General features: G+C 39.0%; 1 protein-coding gene across 30 annotated transcripts in view; it reads right to left on the bottom strand.

The window, feature by feature from the left end:
* Positions 1-25,167, bottom strand: part of SVIL (supervillin) — a 141,830-nt gene that overhangs the window by 23,854 nt on the left and 92,809 nt on the right. For 12 of the 30 annotated variants that reach the window (XM_068934460.1, XM_068934456.1, XM_068934458.1 and 9 more), the window contains 10 exons: positions 24,914-25,084; positions 24,230-24,264; positions 23,107-23,168; positions 22,608-22,747; positions 21,735-21,830; positions 20,245-20,497; positions 18,783-18,806; positions 17,233-17,719; positions 15,377-15,596; positions 9,827-9,959 (listed from right to left, as the gene is read on the bottom strand). In XM_068934460.1, coding sequence (XP_068790561.1) covers positions 9,827-9,959; positions 15,377-15,596; positions 17,233-17,719; positions 18,783-18,806; positions 20,245-20,497; positions 21,735-21,830; positions 22,608-22,747; positions 23,107-23,168; positions 24,230-24,264; positions 24,914-25,084 — 1,621 coding nt within the window. The remainder of the gene's footprint in view (positions 1-9,826; positions 9,960-15,376; positions 15,597-17,232; positions 17,720-18,782; positions 18,807-20,244; positions 20,498-21,734; positions 21,831-22,607; positions 22,748-23,106; positions 23,169-24,229; positions 24,265-24,913; positions 25,085-25,167) is intronic. The other 18 variants (XM_068934469.1, XM_068934465.1, XM_068934475.1 and 15 more) reach the window with 6 other exon arrangements.

The raw sequence follows: 25,167 nt of genomic DNA on the forward strand, positions 1-25,167 counted from the left end.
GTGAAGATGGTGGCTTTGATTTCAACATGGTGGGGAAGTGAGGGAGAAGTGAGGCAGGGAGAAGTGGAGTCAAAGATATTTTTAATTTTTATATATATATATATATATGTGTGTGTGTGTGTGTGTGTGTGTGTATGTGTATATATATATTTTATATATATATATATATATATATATATATACACACACACACCTATTTATACAGATAGGCACACACACACATGAATTTTTTATTTTTACATATGCGCGTGTGTGTTTTTGTGTGTATGTACATATATATGTCTTATGTTTAAGTCCAAAGAGGCTTAATTTTAACTTTTAATTTTAACTTTTGTCTCCAGAGACTACCAAAAGCTCCAGAGACTGCAGAGCTACTGGAAATTCTGAAAGCATTGATCTGGAATGCTTGTGTACTTACCACTACACATATAAATCATAAGAAAGATCATGAGTAATTCTGGAGGCCTGTCAGAGGACAGAACAGAATAAGTAGCTCTCCATCTTATGCAGAAACAAACATGCTTTATGGAGGCTTTCAAGCTGTTCCATTGGGCAAAACATCTTTCGATTTCCTAAAAATCAGGTTGGGCGCATACATCACAAAACTCAGAGCAAATTCACATTAGACTTTATCCTAATGCAGCAAGATTCTTGTCTTCCCCGTGCCCCCCTAATCAACAAAGAAAATGGCGATAGTTGAATAGATACAAACAAACCATTTAATTTGCTGCAACTATCCGGCTGAAAAACAAAAGTATAGTTGGTGTTTAAAGTAAGAACACATTTCTGTAGCTGGAAAACTAGTATTAGTCAAAACAATTGTCAAAAGAATTTAAGATAAAAATACAGTTGGTAACTGGGAGTAGTTTAAAAAGCTTTTACACTTGCCAAAGGGTAGGGTTTCTGGAGGAATGAGCTGCTTAAAGCACATTCTGGTTGGGAGAAAATACGATGAGAAAACTAAAACTTGCCTAGTTTTAAAGTGAATAAATCAACAAATATGTAGAATGAACTATAAAATCTGAAGTTTGGAAACGTGAGCTCTAGATACGGGATGCTAAAGACCAATATAAAGCCAAAGCAAGAAGTTATTTAGTTCATCATGAGCAAATCAAGGTTTAGCAAGACAAATAACTAATAGTATACTCTAATAATATATTTTCCATTAAGCAAAAAAGGTAGTTACATTCAAAGATATATCCTAGTTTGCAGTGAAAAGAAAGCATCCATGTTTTCATTTATAACAATTACTTCAATCAAATCTAAATTCCTAAAAGGAAAAACACAAAAAGGGTGAGAAGAACTGGCACTTAATAACATCAGATAAGTGGCACAGGAAGTCCCCTGAATGCAAGTGTTGATTTAAAAAAAAAAAAAAAACACCTTCATACATGGGAAATTCTATAGGACTACTAAAAGCTAAGATGGGGACAATACTTCAAAGAGGTAGATTTGAAGGTACGCAGGTAAGTACACATCACATGAGCTAGGTTTTGTTCCAGTTAATCATGGGCAGATCTGCTGTACAATACAATCAATAAAGAATCAAAGCACAGTAGCATAATTAATGCCATTCCATATGGCATTATGGAAAACAGGTCTAATCAAAATGGTAAGTTTGATGAGATCAAGTATGATTAAATATGTTAACACAGTTACCTCTGATTTCTTTAATGTATTTGACTTAATCACAGATGACATTCTGACTTTTTTGAGAGTAATCACACAAGAAAAATTACTTCATATTGTGGTGGACTTTCCATACTCTTTTAATCAAGATTGTCTATGTTTCTAGAAGATCTGTTTTCAGCCTAAGCAGGAATCATGGATTTGATGCAGGAATAGTTAGGAGGAATTACTTTACTAGTATTGCTTGGCTAGGCAGGATGATCATCCTGGTCTCTTCTAGCATGGCAGCGCATTTCTTGAGAGTGCTTTTGTGGCCTACATCTAGGCAATGCCCCATTTTGTGCATGTACTGCAATTTTCCAGTACAACTTTTAGGTTACAAGAACATAACCCAAAGTGATTTGTTAGTATGGATTTTTTTTTTTTTTTAAATGCAAGAAATGAGAGAATTCATAGTTTTGCACATTGATGACCAAGACTGTCCCTAGCTGGGGAAACTGAAACCAAGAATGAGAACTAAGAACGTATTTTTCAAAAGGGAAGTCCCTTTAAAACCAGTGCTATGAATTATACAAAAGAGGTGTCCAAAAACATTGATTTGCTTTGTAACGCTCTAGCATTAGAAAAACTGCTCCAGTTTAGGCTCCTAAGACAAAAACACAAAAACTCCAACAGATCTACAAGTATGAGAAAGTTAATGCATTGCTTTCTTCTGCAACTTATACAGATCTTGATATAAGCAGAAAATACAAATGCAAAGCTTCCTGTTCAAAAGCAGTCTGAGTAAAATTGAACACCCTGTTTTCTAAATGTACTCAGTTGGTGTTTAGTGCAAACAACAGAAAGATCAATCTTGCCAGAAATAATATGTGTATGTGTAGACACTGGCATAGAAGAAGCTTACTAAGAGGGCAGGATGTATCTCGCCATGGTCAATGGAAAGAGAAACACTTTTGGGGACAACTATTCCCCTTTTAAGATAAATGAGATGAACAGCCCATTGAAGGACTGTGTCTCTCCACTGACCACTGGAGGGATCTTAGGTAATCAAGTCAGACTGTATATTTACCTTCTAGATAAATAAAGCTAGTGAACTCCGTCACACCAAAATGAATAGGTGATCTAAGGTGAAAAAGTAATAAAGCTATGCTAAATTCAAATTCTTCAAAGTTCTTCAAATATATCAATAGCAAAAGGAAGACGAGGGAAAACATGGGCCTGCTGCTGAATGGGGCGGGTGCCCTGGTAACAAAGGATATAGAGAAAGCAGAGTTATTGAATGCTGCCTTTGCTTCAGTCTTCACTGCTAAGGCCAGCCCTCAGGAATTCCAGACCCTGGGGACAAGAGAGGAAGGCTGGAGAAAGGAAGACTCTCCCTTGGTGGAGGAGGATCGGGTTAGAGATCTTTTGTCCAAACTCGACATCCATGAATCCATGGGCCCTGACGGGATGCACCCACGAGCGCTGAGGGAGCTGGCGGGATGTTATCGCTAGGCCACTCTCCATCGTCTTGGAAAGGTCCTGGAGATCAGGAGAGGTGCCTGAGGCCTGGAAGAAAGCCAGTGTCACTCCACCCTTCCAAAAGGGCAAGGAGGAGGAGCCAGGAAACTACAGGCCTGTCAGCCTCACCTCCATCCTGGGAAAGGTGATGGAACACCTCCTCCTGGAGGTCCTCACTAAGCATCTGGAGGACAAGAAGGTGATCAGGAGTAGTCAGCATGGATTCACCAAAGGGAAATCATGCTTGACCAATGTGATAGCCTTCTCTGATGGAAGGACTGGCTGGGTAGACGAGGGCAGAGCAGTGGGTGTTGTCTACCTGGACTTCAGCAAGGCTTTTGACACTGTCTCCCATCACATCCTCCTAGGTACACTCAGCAAGCGTGGGCTCAATGAGTGGATGGCGAGGTGGACTGAGAACTGGCTGGATGGCCGAGCTCAGAGGGTTGTGGTCAGTGGCGCACAGTCTAGTTGGAGGCCTGTAGCTAGTGGTGTCCCCCACGGGTCAGTCCCGGGTCCAGTCTTGTTCAATGTATTCATCAATGACCTGGAGGAAGGCACAGAGTGCACCCTCAGCACGTTTGCTGATGATACGAAACCGGGGCGAGTGGCTGACACACCAGAAGGCTGTGCTGCCATTCAGAGGCACCTGGACAGGCTGGAGAGCTGGGCAGAGAGGAACCTCCTGAAGTTCAACAAAGGCCAGTGCAGGGTCTTGCATCTAAGGAGGAATAACCCCAGCACCAGGACAGGCTGGGGGTTGGCCTGCTGGAAAGCAGCTCTGCAGAGAAGGACCTGGGAGTGCTGGTGGACAACAAGTTGAGCATGAGCCAGCAGTGTGCCCTTGTGGCCAAGAAGGTCAAGGGTATCCTGGGGTGCATGAGGGGCAGAGTGTTGCCAGCAGGTCGAGGGAGGTGATCCTGCCCCTCTCCTCAGCCCTGGGGAGGCCCCACCTGGAGTACTGGGTCCAGTTCTGGGCTCCCCAGTACAAGAGAGACATGGCACTGCTGGAGAGAGTCCAGCGGGGGGCGACCAAGATGATTAGAGGGCTGGAGCACCTCTCCTATGAAGAAAGGCTGCAAGAGCTGGGCCTGTTGAGCCTGGAGAAGAGAAGACTGAGAGGCGATCTCATCAATGTCTACAAGTATCTGAAGGGAGAGTGTCAAGAGGATGAGGCCAGCCTCTTCTCCATGGTGCCCAGCAACAGGACAAGAGGCAATGGGCAGAAACTGAACCACAGGAGGTTCTGTCTGAACATGAGGAAAAACTTCTTCACTGTGAGGGTGACAGAGCACTGGACCAGGTTGCCCAGAGAGGCTGTGGGGTCTCCTTCGCTGGAGATATTCAAAACCCGTCTAGATGTGATCCTGGGCAACGTGCTCTAGCAGGGAGGTTGGACTAGATGATCTCCAGAGGTCCCTTCCAACCTAAACGATTCTGTGATTCTGTAAACTCAGAGCTTACAGGGAAATTAACATATTTCAGTTGCCAAATTTAATTTTTAGTTTAAAAATTCAAAGTAAAAGGTCATTCTGACAAATAACTATGGAAGCTAGTGTGGAAAAGGTAAACATCAGTGGTCAAAAAAAAAACACATATCCTTCTAAGTAGTCTCCTGCCATCACCATCATCCTCTGTTCCAGCAGTGAGTAACTGCCCCTTGGATTCATTACTACTACCCAGCTAGCCAGAATGCTAACTATCTTAGGCAACTAGCTGAAAAAAGCAAGTCATTTTACATTTTTCATGATCTATGTTTTGTAAATAAGTTCTTCAGATTGTTTATGATGATGGAATTGCAGAAGTATGGGCAGGATTTCAAGGAAAACTTTACGCGAAGCTTTTCTGAAGTATACTAGAACAGCAGCAGAACTCTATTCCCAGGCAAAACCACAGTTCATCTCCGTTACCACAAGTTGCTTCGGGAACATGCGTGTTAGTATCATTTTCTGTCTCAGTCCTCCCTCCATTATCAAACAGGAAGTTTGTACTGCATTTCACCTTCCATCTGCAAGGAGGATATTCACCAGAGATCAGAGGGCTTGATTCTCTCAAACTAGCACTACAGACCTTCAAGGAAGGGAGAGAGAGAATCAGGAAGGTGGGAGATTTAGCAAATAGAAGCAGGATGTGCCAAGGCAAGTACCCTTTACACAGGGACTAAGGACAAGCACTGCAGAAAAGTCTCCTCTGAACAAAAGGAGCTTGCTTTGTTTGTTTAGAAAATTAGATGATTTTATGCCTTACACCTGCATATGTGCATTTCTAAAAGAGAAGACACAGTACACAGCATTTTGTTCTAAAATAAAAGTTGAAGAGTTACATATTTTGTATATCCTTTTTTTTAAGCAACCTTTTAAAGTTTTCAGTGCTATAGTGAGTGCAACAATGTCTCCTTGATTTAGTTTCTCATCTATATACTCTAACACATACCAGGTTTCATAAAAGTAACTCCAAGAGAAACGCTACCGAAATATACACCGAAGGACAGTACGCAACAAACTGTATAATACTACATTTTTAAAAAGCAGTATTTACTAAGCTGGCTAAGCAATTACAGGGATGATTAATGCCCTACATTAAAAAAAAAAAAAGTGAAAATTCAGCAATTTCAAGAAAGCACATTGAAAATATGCAGACATTTGCTCACCTGATTAATGGGAAGAAAAGGATGAAATTTATAGACAGCAGGTATAGCAGGAGAATAAGTAGAAGCATATACAGGTTCCTATGACAATGACAGAAGCAAAGCAAAAGAATTAGAGAGAAAAGATAATTTGTTTGTCAGAAATGGAGACAGGGGAAGGAAATAACCCCTCCCCTTAATTTCTTAAAACGAAGCAAATCTCACTCTTTTAATCTTCCAGAAACGTTTTCCCTATTGAAAAGCCAGAGATCAAAAAAATGTTTTCATAACGCAACTGCATGTTTACCAAAGGCATTCCGTGCAGGAAGCATCACTACAACTCAACACAAAACTAAACTGCATAGCCAGAAGATACACTTTTCATCTGCTGATAGTTTTTTTTTTTTTTTAAATCTCTGCTTTCATGTGCCATTAAATCGATGAACCATGTCAACACAATGTGAGTATTTCTGCTGCAAGTTTAATCAGTCTCCACTAAATAACAAACCGTCTGTTTTTTAGATAAAATGAAGGAATGCTAGTTAAAACTGGAACAGAAACTCAAAAGCTATCTAGAAGGAAATGCTAAGCCCACAGCACTCGGCAAAGGTGAATTCACCATTCTGCCCGCAGCCAACAATAACCCCTGCATCAGAGCTGGGCTTACCCAAGCTGATTAAACATGGCATTATCATTTATAATTCTTCTTTCTTCCTATAGGTTAAAGCAAATAAGAAACATTGCACAGAATGTTGGAAAGTGCAGTTCATTAGAGAATTGCTCAAAATGACATCTAATCATTGCAGCTTGAGCTTTAATTAGAACTGGATACAAGCACATAGTGGATGCCATATACATAACTGAGATAAAGCCATGTACAGAAAGACTAATATTTTGCCTAAAGGTCACTTTTTAAGGGCTTACCCACTATCCAATTTTTATACACTTCATCTCCAGAGTAATTTGAATTGACTGTTCAATCCTAGTAGAAATATGTTTAACACCAGTATTGAGTTACAATAGGAGTTTGCTACAAGAATTAAGTGCATTTCAAATGTCATTCACTGCTTTAATGCTACTGCAGTGCAGCTGGTAATGACATTAATCAGGGACTCTGTTAAAAATGGCTGACTGTAAAATAGGAATTTTCATTCCAGTAAATCTCAGTGTTTTCATACTAAGGAAGGATTTTAAAAGTTAGCTAAGTTTTCCACCCAGGAAACAAAACCTGGAAGTCACTAAACTTCCGTCCAACTTAAGATGATGAATACAGACATACCAAATCCAAAATATTCTTCCCAAATGAAATGCATTTTTTCCAAGACATTTATCTTAGTTATTCAGCTGGACAGGGCACAATTCTTCCCTTGCTGTGAAGGGTCATTCTATGAATTGTGCAAGTATGTTGCACTGTACATATGAAAAATTTTAAAAGGCTCGTGGCTTCCAAGCTTTCCTTCTATGTGCAGCAACCATCAAAACAGATGCGGGACCTCCAAGTAAATCTCAATGTCTTCTCCTTCCCCTCCCCACCCCCAAAATCCTCATCTGCACTATTTAATTCCTTATTCCGTTTTTCCCCCTCATCTGAAGTTGCTCCATCAACTTTTCCATGAATTTTATGGCTTTCCTACAGTTTAGCCACATATAAATGACTATAACACATTTAGAGAAATATCTCAACATGCAGACAACCGTGCAGAAGCATTTTGACTGGTACTGTCCAAATAGCACTCCTTAACATAATTATTTTAGTCAAGAGAACATAAACATCAACTTTTGTGGCTTACAAGAAATCTAATGTACTCTAACATTTTCTATTTTATATACCTATGCTCCAATAATCAAACCTCTAAAACAAATCAGGTGACTTTTTTTTAAAAACAACAACAACAAAAAGGTGCCTGACTACGTTAATCAGAAGAGTAACATACTGCAACTAATAAGCTTCAGGCATTATTTTGAACCAGAAGGGCATGACAGAAGTTTATACACTCCTGCTGTCAACACGTAACTGCTGCCTGTGGAAACTGTATTTCAACTCGCACAAGTTACAGTAGTCAATACAATTCCTGTACTCTCATTGCTAATCCAGCAACAGATAGCACTGAGTGTTTAGACCACATTGGAGTTTCATGGCCCTTTTAAAAATACAGAAACTTTGAAAAATATCAATAACAGCATTTTCAGATTTAAGGGCAGCTGAAAATGAAATGCTGTAAGCAGTGTGGTCAACTTAGCGAAGCTTTACATTATTTCTGAAGTATCACATAATGAATCGGCGTCACAAATACCAGTACAGTTCAGGGAGCTGTGTGTCTACTAAAATTGGTATTTTTTTCCTATACATCCAAGACTTCACTGGCAGAAATGCCAGTCCTTGAGTGTAGGCTCTAAATAGCCAAGTGCTAAGGTGACCCAACACAGCGGGTGACCCAGTGTCACAGAAGCTCCCACTGCTAGTGCTGTCATATCAAAGCCTGTACCCTTCAAGCCCTTCACGCTCTCTTACTTGCTTTAAAAGCCTAACTTGCACTATGCTGAGTTGGAGTTGCTGCACATGGTATCACAGCAGGGAAGATATGGGTGCTGGGGAGCAAGGAGAGAGAACAAAGGTTTTGTCTCTGCCTTCCTGGCATCTGCTTAAAGCTTTTTCCTCAACCCCATTGTCTTTAGCTAGAGAACATCTGTAATCTGATTTCAACAGCTGTCATTTTGGAGACAAGCCTGTTCAAAATCTGACTACAATTTTGCTTTCCTCACTGAAACTGTTTGCTTTAGGACATCTTCAAACTAGGAACTGCTATAAACTGTTTTTTGAGCGAGTCCACACGGCAAAATACAAAGCAAAACCCGAAACCCACAAAGTAAACTTCACAATCAATTTTCTCATTTTTCTCTACAGTTAACACAGCACCCTTGATGAGTCATATGTTCAGGCACAGGGATTATCCTCAGTAACGGCAGACTGTGTAACGACTCCTTACTTGTCATATACTGAAGAAGCCTTCTGTTATTGTCTGCTTACCTATACCAACTACTTAATAGAAACAGTATTTCCACAACTAAATGATTAGATCCAAAGATTACTGTCTCCACTGGTAAAATTTATAAAAGAAGTTTCATCTTTACTTGTCCTTCAAATTAAAAGTTTTTGGAACCGCATATTTTATCTGACGCTATGACTTTCAAAATACTATACTCCGGAAACGAGACAAGTTTTCATTAGCTATCTAGTTTGAACTAGGAGCATCCTTTTGAAGCCTGTCTCCTGGTCATTCTCACTTACTGTGGTTTGGTTCACATCGCAGAGCAGTCTTGGAGCGCACAGACTTTTGGAAGAAACTAAGTCCCAAAGTGCACTCCTGGACCCCATTTAACACTACAGCTGCTAACCGGCCGTCAGGCCATGGGAGCAGACCGGATGTAGTCTGAAGCAAAACTCCACTAGACAGTATGGCATGGATACTAGATCCTCCACACTAACTGTTCTGCTCTACCGGGCCACACAACATACTGATGCATAGACACAGCCAGAGTGTGCTAACAGCACGGATTTCCCTCTCCTTCACACCTTTCTGCCAATCTCTTGTTCCATTCCTTAACACTGATAAGACAGACAAAAATCATAGTCCAGATAGTTCTGGCTATCAACAAACACCAAAGACCATGTAAGATGAACAACAGCCAAATGACTCATAAATGCTCTGGTACCTGCATTTCCTCAGTGTTCCTAGGAGCCAAAATTATGGGGGAGGGAGCCAAGAGATGATAGCTTTAGGGACATTAAATTTTTACAAAAAAACACACTTGAACTTAAAAACTTAAAACTTTAAGTTTTTGTGCTGATGTAAAAGACCCTCTAACTAATATTGTAGGTACCTAGACAGCAAAGTCATATTTTCATTTAAAGAGCTCTTGTGATGGGAAAATTATTTTTTAAACAAGCCTGACGGCAAGAGAGGTAGCAGGAGCTAGTAGCTAATATTAGGCATGCCTGTCTAGTTGGATGCATCTTCAAAGCTGTAGCGTTTCAAGTAGGCTGTTTTTTCTTAACAAAGATAGAGTTACCTTCTTCTTTAACAGCTGCTCAACCTCTTGCATCTGCGCACTACGATCTGTGACAGACACTTTTGCATACTCCTGCTTTTTGCTGAGCCTGCTCTTCCAATCTTCTTCGCCACTCTTCTTCAACAACGCCAACCTAGAAGGAAAAACATGCCAACAATGTGGCTTTCGACACTGAACTTCTAACATTCTCCTCAAAAGCTACCCTAGTCATTTCAACAGTTTCTAACATTTACTAACACTTACTATAAGTATTTAAATTTCATAGATGTATAAAGCTCACAGATACCATGGCTTTATTGAACATATTGAATGGGAAACATCTGACAAAACAGACGTCTAGATCCAAGACAGGTCGTGGAAACTGCCAATACAGTCAAGGGAGACTAGGGTATGATGCAGAATATCCTAAAGCAGACATATAAATCAGCTAGAGAAATCATTTCCCTCACCCTTTTGTTAACTATAAGGCACTGAGGGTGACTAGCTCAGATCTGAATGCTTATACTGCAGATGTCCAAAGTTAATGAGATGAATCCTTCCCTTAGTATTTACTGCTCACAAAAACATATTTTGAAAATATTTGCTTTAAAACCCAGGAAGGAAGAGGTCTATTCAGCAGTCAGTCACCAGTTAGGTCTCATAAGGTACCTCAAATGCAACTCTGCAACTTTTGCTTGGACTAGAAATCCAGCAACTCAGGTTACCATCAGACTGCTATGGATTGCTTAGTATCTCCTTGCTTATCTTGGGTATTTTGGTGATACAAATCAGGGAAATACCAATGCACTAATAACTCAGTGCTAACTACATCGTGAATCAGAAATTCACCTGTGAGATTCAAGTAGTTTAAAGGATGTGTTATATTCAAAAATGTAGATCATCAGTATTGTCTCTTAGGTCAGCACAATCTTTTAAAAGTGCTGCTATCTAATCTTGACCAAAATTCTGAATATAGTACAAAGGGACACTGGCTGTGCTGCGTCCTTACAAACCTTGAGTTGAATAGCTTTGGGGCAGGGGGAAATCAGCAAGGAATATAAGGGGCACAGAGATATGGTCTTCAACTTACCTCCCTCAGAAATTCACATCTGTACGAATTCCCTAGCTTTCAGAAATCATTTCGAGTATTCCATAAAGTACATCTGTAGTGCTTGCGCAAACAGTAGCATTTTTCTACTTGAATTGTTAATATTTTATTACATAACTTTTGCTCATCTAAAGCATTTCAGTAAAGACTATACAAAAACTCTTATCCTTATTGATGTTTGAACAGGTTCAGCAGTTAAAAGTGCTGGCAACCTATGTCAACCACAAGACACAGATTTGTTTAGAAACGTGATAACTGATACCTCACACCAAGTCTTGTCTGCAAGGATGAGAAGGAAACTGTAAGACTGCATAGGTCTAGCCAGAAATCAAATTTCAGGCAGCTGCTTCCTGCAACCATACTACCGACCCATTCAGGGATGACCAATGGCCCTAAGGCAGTCATTTGAGAAAAACCCGAGAGTGTAAACAAAAAACAACGTAGCAATCATGAATGTAAATTCACAGAATACAACGGCAATAAGAACGTTAGCATTCAAGACAGCAGTTACCTCCTCTCTTGCCCAAAATGACCGCTGCCAGGCAGTCCTGGCACGTCTCACATGGCTGCCTTGCTCCAAACCTCACAAAGCACACGATGATGAGTTAGCGTTTGGGTCCGCCTCAGGCTAAGATGGCTTTGTTTCTAAAAACTTCTATAGCTGCTCAGCATAGCAGGCAGAAAAAGTTCTTTTTCTTACACTGACATTAATGCAGAGTATTTGCTCTAAACCTTTGCCCCAAACTGCTTGGCTGATGAGGAAAAGAAGAATCTGCAATGCTAAGACTGCTTCTGTCTCTCTGAAGACTTTCTTTTCTCCTCTGCCATGAGGTTGGATTCATACTAGTCCTTCACTCTTCACTTTATACATGTAACAAAACAACTTGCTCCTAGAACAAGACCACGTTTTCCGTCTCCAGTGGCGACATCATCCCTTAAAGAAATATATATGTTCGGTGTGCAACTGAAAACTTCACTGCCGCGTAGAATCTAAAGCAACACATTATTTTAAACCATGGAAACAGCAATATACCCAGACTGCCCTGACTTAATAGCAATTGGAGGGCCTCGTCTTGCATAAATAAAGATTCAAGAACTGCTGAATTGGATCATGCAAGCAGCCCACCAGCTCAGCAGGTTAACTCACACAGTAGTCAGCAGTTGATTCTCTGGAAAGTGTGCAAACATATGACAACTACTAGGTCTAACCCTTGGATCTAAGGCCTACTGTCTACTCCTTTCATTGCATACCTGTAGTTTTCCACCTCTGATAAATAATGAATAATCATTAATTATTCACTTTCACAGTTCTATTCCTACTACTTCCTCCTCTGTCTCCAAAAGTTCCTTTTTCAATCTGAAAAATTACTTTTAGTCTTCTCTTGAAAGAAAGCTTTTTATATATCAGCCCATCTTTGTCAGCTTGCTCTGCAGATCTTTTTTTCCCATCTGCTACTGAGATAGAATGATCATAATCCCAGAAGCACCAGAATGGGGTCAATGTAAAAACCTTTCACAGCGGAGGCAAAATGTTAGATTGACGAAACAAAAGTAAAAGTTTAGCAATGATTTTGCCTAAACTAGGAGTGCTGTATGAAAGGCTTTGGCAAGAATCCAGGCAAAAAATGACAAAAGTGACAAAACTTTCTTCTGTGGTAATAGTGTAGTGTCTTAGCTGCTAGTGTTATCCTTGAAATGGGTTAAATTGGACATAGGCTTGGCTTTCACACACATGCCACTGCCAGTTGTTTTCAGACGTCCTTCATAACTCTTGGAGGCCAACATGAGCAAAGTAACTACAAAAAGGAAGTGAACTGTCAGAGTACATAAATTCACTATATTGGGGCCTAGCCTGCACCAGAAAGTCTTGTTTTGGCATCTATTTATCAGAAAAAGTTGAAAATTAATAGTTTTGGCTCTCCCTGATGAGCAAAGGTTGGAGGTCCACCAGTTAAGAGAGACAGCTGTAGCTTTTGACAACGGTGACCATGACATACAGCTGACTTCCCAACAGCTTTAGTCTCCATAAACGTGCAGGGATAGGTAGTTATACACAACTGACACTCCATATGAGGTCCTCCAGTGCTTATCTCTTCCTGAAGGCCTCTCCCAAACTCCTCGTTTGTCTAGCTGAACACGAGACAATTAGACAAAGGTTTCCATCACGGACATGTAACACATCAGTGGATTGGCAATATTGCCACTGGCTGCCTAAAACAAAACACAGCCCAAAGTATTCAGACGTACGAGTCTTTGCTCCCTTTCACCTCCAGGCTGCATATTTGCAGAAGATAGGACACCTGCAAACTAAAGCAAGGGTTAAAAAAAAAAAAAAAAAAATTACTCACTACCAACTTTTAAACATTTTACCCTCTTTAATACTTTCAACTAATAAGAGTGCTTTGAGCAGAACATTTTTACTTGACTGAGAACACAGAGCTAATACTTAGCCTGAGCTAGCAAGCCTGAGTAACATTTAGTTATCTTCCTTGAATATCATGACTTCCATTCTTCCATATAATATAGGCAATTCTGAGAATATCAGGTATGCACTCACTCCACAAGGATCATATTACTTCAGTGAAATAAGTCTTTGTGGAAAATCACTTTCATCCAGATCACCATGCATGTATCCTGCCCAAGTATCATTACATCTGTGGAAAAGCTGTTCTTCTGTAAGGTGAAAGAATGTCTGACGCAGCCAGCAAAATGCACTGGATGGGGAGATGAAGTTATGAATGTAAAAGGAAAAAAAGAAATCCAAAGTATAATAGTTAATCTTTAGCAGAAATGTTCTTTGAGGTTTATGGATACTTGGCATCAGCTGTAGCCAAGCAAAAGAAAATGACTGGTTGTCTTTTTTTTTTTTTTTTTTTTTTTTTAATTCGGGGCCAAGAAGTAAACTACTGTGGTATTCTAGAAGACTAACACATTTTGATACCACCTCTGCCGTTTACAGATGTTTGTGGAATCAGAACATCCAAAATCCTGACAAGAGAATAGGCATTTTCCTGTGCTGGCTTTGGGACTGACTAGACAGTCTCGGAGGCCTAACTAGAGTGATTCCAGACTGTCAGTGTGATGGACAGTCTTTAAAATCAGTTCCTGCACAGAATCATTGTATTTAGGACTGAGGCAGTTACCAATGCTTGGATCTCCCCTTCTCCCTAATGTCTTTTTCCCCCCACCAGGGTCAAGGAAGGCGATCATTTACTACTCACAATGCAGAAGTTACTGGCCTTAAGTCTTACCTGTCTGAACATTTGACATATTTACAGAAGACAAAAAAGGTACCTTCAGAACAAACAAAACCCAACCAGTAAACTGAAAAATATAAGTACATCCTTCAAATAGGGGAAAAAGTCTGTACAGCTGTTCTAGCTGCCACCCTGCCCTTCCCACGCTCTCTTTTGTTAAAAGGAGAGCGGGAAGGGGAAGAATGCTATAAAATGAGGATAGCTCACACATGTCCTAAAAATACATGAATTTAAGAAGCAAGCTTTGGAATCTTGTTTAAAAAAAGTGAGTTGGAGTTCCTAATACAACAACCACTTAATGAAAGCAACAGAATACTTTGACATGGTGAAAGTTTAAGCAAATAGCTGTTTTTCTTTATCAATTCTACTTTCACAGGGGAAAAACTGAAATAAGAATAGGCCCACGTGTCAACCTGAAGCAAGTGATCCTAAGCCTACTCTCTGCACTGCTACCAGATCCCTTTGTAGTTTGGGACTGAGTTTTTGCACTCAAAGTTTTAATTAAATTAGAATGACTTTTACAAATACTACTGCAGCTATTGCTGCCATGTCCAACCATGAATCCCTGCTGTCTGCAAAAGCACAGAACACTTACAGATTTTATTTCAAATCAGAATGATCTTGGATTGGAAAAAACATTTCTAAGAGTTCCACGAATCTGTCCAACTTATTACCCTTTGAAATCCATGCAGTAAGTTCTCAGAAGTCAAAATGAAAAACATGTATTTCTGAAGTAAGGTGGGAAACAGCACAGAGTCAATACCTAGACTCCCTATACTGAGCTTATTAAAAAGAGACTACTCCCATGGAGCAGCAAAGCTGCAGTCATTAAAAAAGAAAAAGTTTTAACTGTTGTAATTGAAAACAGAGCCTGAGGAAGTTTATGAAGTATATCAGTACAAATGTAACTATAATATGTATTTTTACTACTTTCATTTTCTGAGCCACTTACTAGTTATTCAGGTGGCTCTTTCAAGATCAGATTACCACCTTCCTTTGAATGGTAATTCTCATTCGACACCATCTGCCTTGTAAGCATGTCAGATGGATTAGCTGCACGTTTCTGTTGTTAGTATTTGACATGTGATGAAGTCTAATGATCACTACTAAGCTTTTTCAGAAATACATTTAAATCTCTTTTTTATACCATCACTCTACTAAGTGTATTTATAGAGATCATTTCAAAAAAAAGTGAAATCTAATTACCTTTCCTTAATTGACATCGTTTTGCCAGAATTATCAAGGGCATCCTCAGTTGTTGGTGCTTTGTTTTCTCCAACAGAAAACATCTCACACGGATTCTTATAAAATCTTCCTTCCAATTGTTCGGAGATCTCCTGCAGTCTACAGGATGCCACAGAGGCAGGTTGTGAAGCTGTCCTCATCGCTGATGTGCTGGTGAGCTCAGATGTAGACTCAACATGGTCTGCTCATTCACAAGAGAAGTGAGAAATTAACACTCGGTGCTATAATCAAATATATTTTACCTTACTAACTCTGAAGAAGCAAATCTGTTTTTTAAACATTCAAATCACATGCTATCTTAACATACAAAAAATTTCTGGCTGAGCTACAGTACAAAGATTGATCGTTCAATCTTAGCCACTGCAAAGACTGGCCAATTTTGACTGGAGTTCACATGAAACCATTGAGTATCATGTTCGATACAGAATCCTGAGCTTCACATAGACCAGACACAAACTCCTGCTCCTGTCGTCACAACAGGAAAACGAATGGATGGAAGAAAGAACAGATGACCAAAAAGTAAGGGAAGAGAAACAGATACAAAGTTTAGAGAATAAATTAGCCGGCAGGTAAAGCAGCTTAATGCGTAAGTAGCCTATTAGCAGAATATTTAACAACTTAATAAAGTTCTTATTTTCTAAGGGAGTTTGTTTATTTTTAAATGCAGCAATAAAAATGCAGGAAAATGTGCCCTGATGAAAGATAAACCCAACTTGATGAACCCATCTTGATGAGGGATGAACCCAACACTAAAGTGTTATCCTTAAAAAAAAACAAAACAAAAAAACAAACAGGTTACTTTTGTTTTTCTTTCTGAAATTTCACGAGCACAACACAGGCCCGATGCACAACTGTTCCTATTTTTTTCCTGTCTCTCTCTCCCCCACAGCCACAGAAGTTTAACTGGATAGAACGCACACTGCTTTTACAGACAGATCTATACCTTCCTCCCTACTCCTTTTCTAAGGCAATTTAACGTCAACATAAATTAACTACAGAGGAAAAAAACAAAAAATGTTTCTAGCACCACTGGGTACTCCGGTCCTGTAGCCCATCACAATAAAACAGAAACCAATATAAAAGCCTTCTAACCTCAACAGAATAGAAGGCTTTGTGTGATAACTAAGTCCATTAATAATCACTAAGATTATTTCCAAAGTATTTTAAATAAAGGTGAGCGAGTTTACTTAATCTAAATTTGAATTACACCGTGGCTATAGAAATAGCTGATTTGAGAATGACTTGGTTTACATTTTGTCACAACACTGAAGAGAAAATATAGTCGTCGTGAAAAATACATTATCCAAGAATCATCCATTATTAACTACATATGTACATTTGTAGTTAACGCATAATATAACTACATATACACAGAAGGCAACAATTAAAAGCAAGTTCAGACACTACACAGAACAGCAGTTTCAGCTTGCTCAGCGCTTTGGAGAACAGGGAGAAGAGGAAGGGATAAATCTCAACTCTAGCACATAATATGACCTGTTTCTGTGTAAGAAAATTTGAATAAAATTGAGCCATCTTTGAAGGCTCAGGAGTTAAAAGAACAAGTAAGAAAAAACTGTATTTGCAAAACTTAAGACTCCGCAGGTCTACCTCTATGTTTAAGCAGTGTTAAAGGAAAAGTAACCCATCCTGATAAAGCCAGAAACATGAAGACGTTTGAAACTAGAAAAACCACCGTCGTCTGCTGATCTGTACTACACTAAAAGCAAGTCTGCACCTCTGCAAAGTCTTGCTTTTCATAATACTCTCCAAATCTATCTTTTCTTCAAAGGAACATTCTTCTTTGACTTCCCACTTACCCTGCATGCTAGTATCAAATTCCTTCTGTTCAAGAGACTGAAAAAGTGCTTGTGGACTAAACAGTTCCATACTGCCCTTCCGCAGGAAGCTATATGTTGTCTCTTGATGGTAGTCCCCTGTTTTTTCAGGGACAGGATGTGTGGTTTCTTCCTCAAAGGAGCTGTATTTTGTAGTTTCATTAGCTTCATGTGCTAGAAACCTCTTTCTCTCTTCCTCATGCTTCTTTGATGTTCTTTTGCTTTCTAGTGCTTCCATTGAGGGCTGCCACTGTTCCGACTTCAGTGTGCGTTTTCCTGAAGAGTCCGTGTTTTCTGCTGAGGGGTGGAATCTCAGATCAGCTTTTGGGGCAGTGCTCACGTTTCCATCGCTTGCTGGCTTTACATGTGGGTCTCCAGCATACAGCGGAGAAACGGCAGAGGCCATTGTGGAAACTGATGTTACAACTGTAGCTGACAGGGGAGTAAGTTTTCCACTTTCATTTTGCACCTATGAAGAACAGCAACAACAAAAATTAAAAATGAGACTTGAAGAACTCTAAAATTGTCAGTTCCCTCAAATAGTCTATCAGGTAAGTTCTCCAGGGCAAGAGATGTGCTTCTATAAATACACATCAGAAACAGATAAGGGTATCAGCAACGCCCCCACAATTTGGCAGACTGGATGGTTCTACCCAAGGAAGAAACAACTGTACACGAACAACATCATCTTTAGTAACAAAGGATACATGTGCAGCATGCTATACGGCATCGTGTCAAACTCCATGGAAAGGTTTATACTGACGTGGTAGCGCACAGCACTGGGCAAAGGAATTAGTTCACGTTCCAGATGCAGGATGACAGGCCATGTGCCCAGGCTAATCAACTCTGCATCTCAGCAGGGCTAATTAGCTTTGGCACAGCTCTGCTCTGATACAGTTATGCAGCTTCCAGCTCTGGAGCTAGCATAGCACCAGAGACACTCTGCTCCACGTTGTCTTACACTGGGAAGATCTGCATGACAGTTTGGCCATAAATCATCTTCACACAGGACTTCCTTTAATCTAAAATGTTTTCAAATATCAAACATCTGCTCCCTCACATTTCTGAGCAACACACAGTATTTGAATTCTAAGTAGTATTAAAAAAAAAAAAGCACACACAAAAAAACACACCTTCAAATTTGCTTTGCTGGCTGCTACAGTGGAACAACTGTTTTCTACTCTAACACAACAATTTTCAAATAGTTTTCTTAAAGACACTTAAGTCTTCCAAATTTTTCTGAAATATAGAGTTTGGCTTTGTCTTCTCAAAGAAGAAAACAAGCTGCGCAAGGGATTACCAAACACGTTTTTTTGGTTGTTTGTTTTTTGGTTTTCTTAAACTGCAGGGCTGGTGAACAGCATGGAAGAGCAAGAGCCAAAATCCCAGAAGTAGGAGCAAGTTAACTGTAAACTGCAGATGCACATGCAAATTCCGTAAAGCATGGACAGAACAGGTATACATTAAACAAAATGGAACACACAACAAAGACTATTACAAAGACTCCAGAGAAAGGTAAAGAAAATAATTACCAGCTTACTCTTGTTCCATCGCATCTATCAGAATTAGAGATGTAGAGGAGATCAGCAAGGGCATTTTTGCTTTAATTAGCAGATATTTACACTTGCTATTATTCATTTTGGTAACACACCCCTAGTTATCTACTTTGATAGCTTTGCTCTTTGTTTCTTCCTAGAAGGACTGTACCTAAATCCCAACACTCCCAATGTACAGTTCACTATAGAAAGGCTTTTTGCAAGTACATTCCCCTTCTACACTGTTCAGAGAAGACTCTTTTGCTAGCCTGAGAAAGAAGTGACAAATCATACTTCCACCGTGTTTCCTTGCTTGAAGTGCAAGTTCATCCTCCAAAAGCCTGACAGACTAATGTGACTATCACTGGCTTCTCTCCTATCTGCTTCAACACATTTCTGTTAATCATTTTCCTGGCCCCAAAAGGAGTCAGTGACACAGCCGTTACAGATTCCAGTCTACAACAATTGGTGGCATGTGGAAAATGGATGGAAATAGGATTCTTGAAGTTTTACTAAGATAAACATACCAAATATTTACTGTCACTTCATGCTTAAGTAAATTAAGGAGAATTATATATCAGCACAGCTTTGCACCAATATCAAAGAAATTCTGCCTTCTCGCACACAATTCTATTATGGTATGGAAAATGTATAATCATGAATGGACCATACAGTAAGAGAAGGGTAAGAGTTTCTTAACATTCTGATCCAACTCCCTAGAAATAGAATATAAACTGGAGTTGTGTTTCAGTATTAAAGTAATTTCCCCTTTAAAACTCATACTAAAGGATCAATGTTTCCGCTGTTGTGAACATCAGCTTTGAAAGGCCATTGCTTGCCCATTTTACACTTAAACTTCACTAAAAAGGCATTCCTTTGCTGTTCCAATAATATGAAGGATTCCAGAACGGGAAGGGAAGATCAATTGCATTGCACAAATTAAATCATTTCAACTGTGAATTACAGAAATTCACAAGAAATTCTGCTTTTGAAAAAAAGGTCTCCATGTCCCCTTTTAGAAGAAAGCGACAGAATAATGTCCTGATTAATAACAGAAATATACAATGCTTTCAGGAAAGCATCATGAAGATGCATATGGCAAAGCTTCAAAACTCTCCCAAATTATATATAAAACACAATGACGTGTCACAGTTTTTATCCTTTTGGATATGCGACAGACATTATGAAAGGTACAACATCAGGAAGGCAATATACCCTTAGATTACTTAAAAAGGAAGAACACATCAATGAAACATTAACATTTTAGAGGATGTTGTTCCTCAGTGTCAGAAGACTGCTTCCTGACAAGCTTTTTCCTGTGAGTATGTCATGACCCCAGTATGCAGCTCATAGCAAAGGAAAGGCCAGCTGTTGTGGCATCTTACATTAGAAAGAAAGAAAGGGGAAAAAAAAGAAAGAAGGAAAGAAAAAAAAGAAACAGAGCTAAGATTACACTTACCTGCTCAACTTCTCCAAGAGTGACTGGCTGAGTCTGGTAACGAGCGTTCATTCTCCTGTGCCTAACGTCTCCTCGACTCCTTGTGGAGATGGCCCTGGACACTGGTTGAGACAGTTTGTTAAACAAAGCCATCTTTTCTGCCAAACTTAAGGTGGAAGAATCTGGCTCATCAGACTGATCTTGACCCATTGCCTCTTTGGCTGCTCTTATCTCCTCTTTAGCTAAAATTTTTTGGTGTGCTGATGCCTGCAAGCTGAAGAAACAGAACTGGAAATGAGTTTTTTAAAAACCTCATAACGGCTTCTTTAATTTCAACTTGATAGAGGCAGAAGAACTGCACATGAAGCATAACAATAGCCAATGTAATATAGCAGCTTAAGTGGTTATGCAGTGGTTCAACATTGGCATGATGAATTCTAATTCAAGAGCTGAAGATTTAAAGCTAGTTAGATTTTCATTCACAAATTCATCTGATTAGGACACAACAATTTTTTGAAAGGGGAACTCAAGATTGAACACAAACTTTTTGGACCAATCACTTTACACAGAATAAGAGCTACAGAGACATTTAAGATGCCTCCTGTAGAACAAACACTTGTCCTACAGTGCAATTTATGTAAAACTCAATTTATTAGAAATAATTGGTGGAGCATAAAGAGCAAGAACAATTAAAAGATAGATTTAAATTCCAAGCTAGTACTGCTTTTAGGTTAGCATAAACTGTTATTCCCCTTCTAATTTGAAGTGGAACAGAATTCAGGGTTACTTTTGTTTTGAGTCACTTGGGGTAACTCAGCAACAAAAAAAATTTGAGATGTACGGCATTAATTTTGAAGTAGCTTGACCAATGCTGAAGGCAGACACATTCATTCATAAAAGCTGTAACTGCATTTGTCTCTACAACAACATATTTTATTCACCTCTAGCTAGATTCAGCCACGTTTATAGAATTAGCATTCATTACTTTTTCTGACATGTGCTCTGCTTGCTAAAATTCTCTCATTCAGAACAGGCAAACAGTATTCTGCGTTTTTACCTATAGGTGGTGCAATTTCTTATCTTTCCTTTAATTTTGCAAGCTAAAAAAATATGTAGAGACAGACAAAGAGGATATGCACTGCTTGTGAAATCAACCACCTAGCTTTGGTATTTTCATGTCAAGATGACATCACTGTATTAAAAAAAAAGTACAAGAGCAAGGAGGGTTCTGCTAGGGTGGTTCACATGCAAGTTCATTTTTTTCACATAGAAGAAGAATATGCTCTGGAAGAGTTAGGTGTGGTTATAAAGGTCCTAAATCAGATGCTTGACAACAAAAAGCTGTAATGATTTATCATGCAGACATAAATGAAGTTGACAAATACGTTTACAATATTCTGGAAACAAGTATCAACTTGACACATTGAAAAGGCATTCAAGACTTTAAAGATGCATCTGCCACTGAGGAATCTTGTGTTCCATGTAACATGCATGTTTATCCCCCCCAGTACCTGATAGGTTGTACAGTGCTCTTAACTACAGTGGGACTAGGTACTCTTGTCACTACTGTGTGGGTATTCACAGAACGTGAAGCAGGGGTAGGTTCACTTTAAAGAATTGCCAAAGGAGGGAAAATTCACAGGGAGAGAGAAGAAAAAAGCATTAAGAAAAGCAATACATTAAGTGTTAACTACAGAAAAGACCAAAAACAAAAACAAAAGAAACAGCAATGATTTATAATTAACTGAGTTATCTGCTGTGAACTTTGCAAAGTAACTTCAAATACTTGGGAAGAACTTAAAACCTAGAGGAGCAAACAGTTCGTCTCTTAAGATTGCTTATTATCCATAAGATAAACCATTTTTTTTAGCAGAGGAGTAGGCGAACGTGCTTGTTTCACTTTCCCCAATTATTTACTCCTTTTTTTTTTTTTTCTTTCCCCCCTCAGGAAAATTACATGATAAGTGACCAGAGTACAAGAAATGAATTTTCAAAAGTCCACCTGAGATTTCAGAGCTTAAAAGGTTTTCCCCAATACAAATACATTCCATAACAAGTTACGCAGGTTTCCTCAACGCAAAATACCTTTTTCACTTGGGATACAAATCTATGTTAGGATTAACCTGTTTTACCTAATCTACGGCTCCACAAACTTTCTGCCAGATTACAGTTCATACAATTTATCATTTACTGTTCCCTTTACTTCTTAAAAAACAACAAAAAAAGAAATTTCGATATAGATTCTTCTCTGATTCTCAAGTAAAGTGGCCCTTAACAATAAACCTTTTCCTTGATACAAAGCTGTAAACAACACATGTATGAAACTTATTCCCATATTTAAAAGCAGGAACGAAAGTTGGAACTAACGCCTGAATAAGACTTACGTAGCGGCAATGACCACTTCCTCACTGGTAATTGGCTGTGTGTGCGACCTGTCCTGCAAACGCCGCAGCCTTCTCTCTACTGCTGAACTCCTTGCAGGTGGTTTAGGAATATTTTTTGCTTCAAATGATTTTTCCATTTCCTAAGAGCACATATGTCATAATTAAAATCTGGGAAGAAGAGTTACTAAAACTGTAATTTCTTTTCAGTTTTCTTGGGTGCAAAGTATCAAATTTCCTGAAAGTCCATCTCCGAATTAGGAGCGGAATATAATTGCACAGTAAGCACCACGGAGTTAAAAATAACTATGTATCTGAACTACACAAACAATATTCTCAAGAGACTATTTTAAATCAACAGGTCTACTGTATTGGTAGTAGAGATGAAGTAAAAGTTATGTAACTTAGACTAACTGCATTATAGTTCATTCTAATGCACGTAGGGTTCTTCAGCATTTTGTTTACAAAACATTTAACTGAGTCTTCTACTCAGCAAACTTACTCTAAAAAGCAGCCTCTTTGCAGCTACGCTTAGCTTGGCTCGGTCATCCATTTTTTCTTCATCTACAAAGAAGGGGGGGGGGGGGGGAAAGAGGTTGAACGTAATGAATCAAGCTCATGTTAAGTACAAGGCGGTATGAATTGCAGTCTCTGGACTCCTCCCTCCTCCCTGCCCCAAATCATATTTTATTATAAGAGAAGCATCACCAGCAAATAAGTTGACTGTTACTCCCTTTTAATGAAATGGATATCACCAGCAAAATTGTGTAAACTTTCCTCCAGTGTAATACATATAAACACAAGCAAAATTCTGAACAGGATTTGAGAATAAGACACTTTTCTTCTGGACAGTTTGTGTGTCTTTAGTTATCCAAATAACCTTTCATGAATAATCAGTAAACTTCTTATACTGGCCTATGATATCACATGGACTAAGAAAATGTTTGCAGACTGAAAGACCAACCACTATCATAAGGTGCAATAGCCATCCTGCTGAATATAACATTTCTTTTCTACATGAACAGACAAGACAGTCTCTCCTGGAAGTTGATTTTTCTGATTATCATCTTGTTTCCTCATTTTTCAGAGGTTCTGCTGGTATCCTTAGCAGCTGAAATCAGCATCCTCTAAATCTAAGAATCAGCATCTCAAAGCGGCAGAGAGTATCCGCTTTCAAATAGCGCAAGGCATTAAAGTCTAAATTTAGCTGCTCACGAGATTAGCTTCTTAATTTGTGCCAGACTTGCCATGGGTGACAAGAGGGAAAGTAGTAAAATGGTGGACTCAGTTATATAATTTAACATCCAGTATCTTGCAACTTCCTTCGCTAGAAAATACTTGACCAATATCAGCCTCCTGCTATAGTAAAGGCTTGTTTAATCACTTGTATTAGACCACTGATTAAAAAGCGTATTTTTAGCTTTAGCTCATTTACAGTCTAAACTAGATAAAAAATTATGCTGACGACTGTCAAGTAACCACGGCCCAAGGAAGAGCAGTACTTCAAACGTCACAGGTATTTATACGTCTTTTCTGGCGGACTTTGTTTGCATTAGCAAACACTTCTGTAGCAAAAGTGTAAGTCTGTTCCCATTTCTTCCTTAGCAAACAGCATAGCAACATACCTTCAGCAGTTGGCATTTCTGGACTCAAAATTGACCTAATGAAAAATTACCAAACAAAAAGAAGTTAGGTGGAAATGAGACAGCAAAAATGAGATTCAAACGTCATGTGAAGTAATAAGGCCCCAAAATTCTTAAGAATGGGAAAATCATATCTGTTTTTCAAGTTTCAACAGTTGCCACTTATGAAATCCTTTAATAAAGCAGGAAGGCAAGCAATTGCAGCCAAACTTAAAAGAAAATGTTTTCCAGGTCATCTTGCAGAAGATAAAAGTCTAAGATTTGCTGCCAGCTCTTTTAACATAAAATAGGTAGCTTTGGTTGTTTACAGAAAAAGTAAATGATAAAGCAGAGTAAATGGAAAGGAATCTATGTAAAAACAGACAAAAGCATTTATGATTAGAGAACCAAAATAGCTATATTACTTTATGATGATTCATTGTTCACCGTTTTACACTGGGGGACGGGGGAAGCATTAATAACAAATTGCCTTTTTTTTTTGTTTTTAAAAAGAAGTTGCATACACAAGTTAATTGGAATTTTATCCTACAGCAAATATTGCATTATTTTTAAAGAGAAACAATAATCTTGTAAAGTGTTTAGGCTATCAAACGATAAAATTCTCTTCAGAAACTTGTTCAGGTCTACCTGCCCCAGAATGCTACACAGAGCTACATACATGCCTACCTATCTGTCTCCTTTCGTTCTGCAGATGTTATAGGCTGAGTTTTAAATCTCTCAGAAGTCTTTCTATTTTCACCAGGAGTAAAATAGCGCCTCGGCCTTCGTGGCCCTCTTTCACGGTCAGCATTGGCAGACAAAGCACTACCTGATGTTGACATCTCAAACCGAGATTCTCTTTATACCACATGATAGAAATAGCATAGAAAAGAAAATAGAAGAGAGAAGTAAAGCACAGATGTAAGCATCTCAACAATTCA

This window comes from Struthio camelus, chromosome 2 (genome assembly GCF_040807025.1).
Source record: "Struthio camelus isolate bStrCam1 chromosome 2, bStrCam1.hap1, whole genome shotgun sequence".
NCBI lineage: Eukaryota > Metazoa > Chordata > Aves > Struthioniformes > Struthionidae > Struthio > Struthio camelus.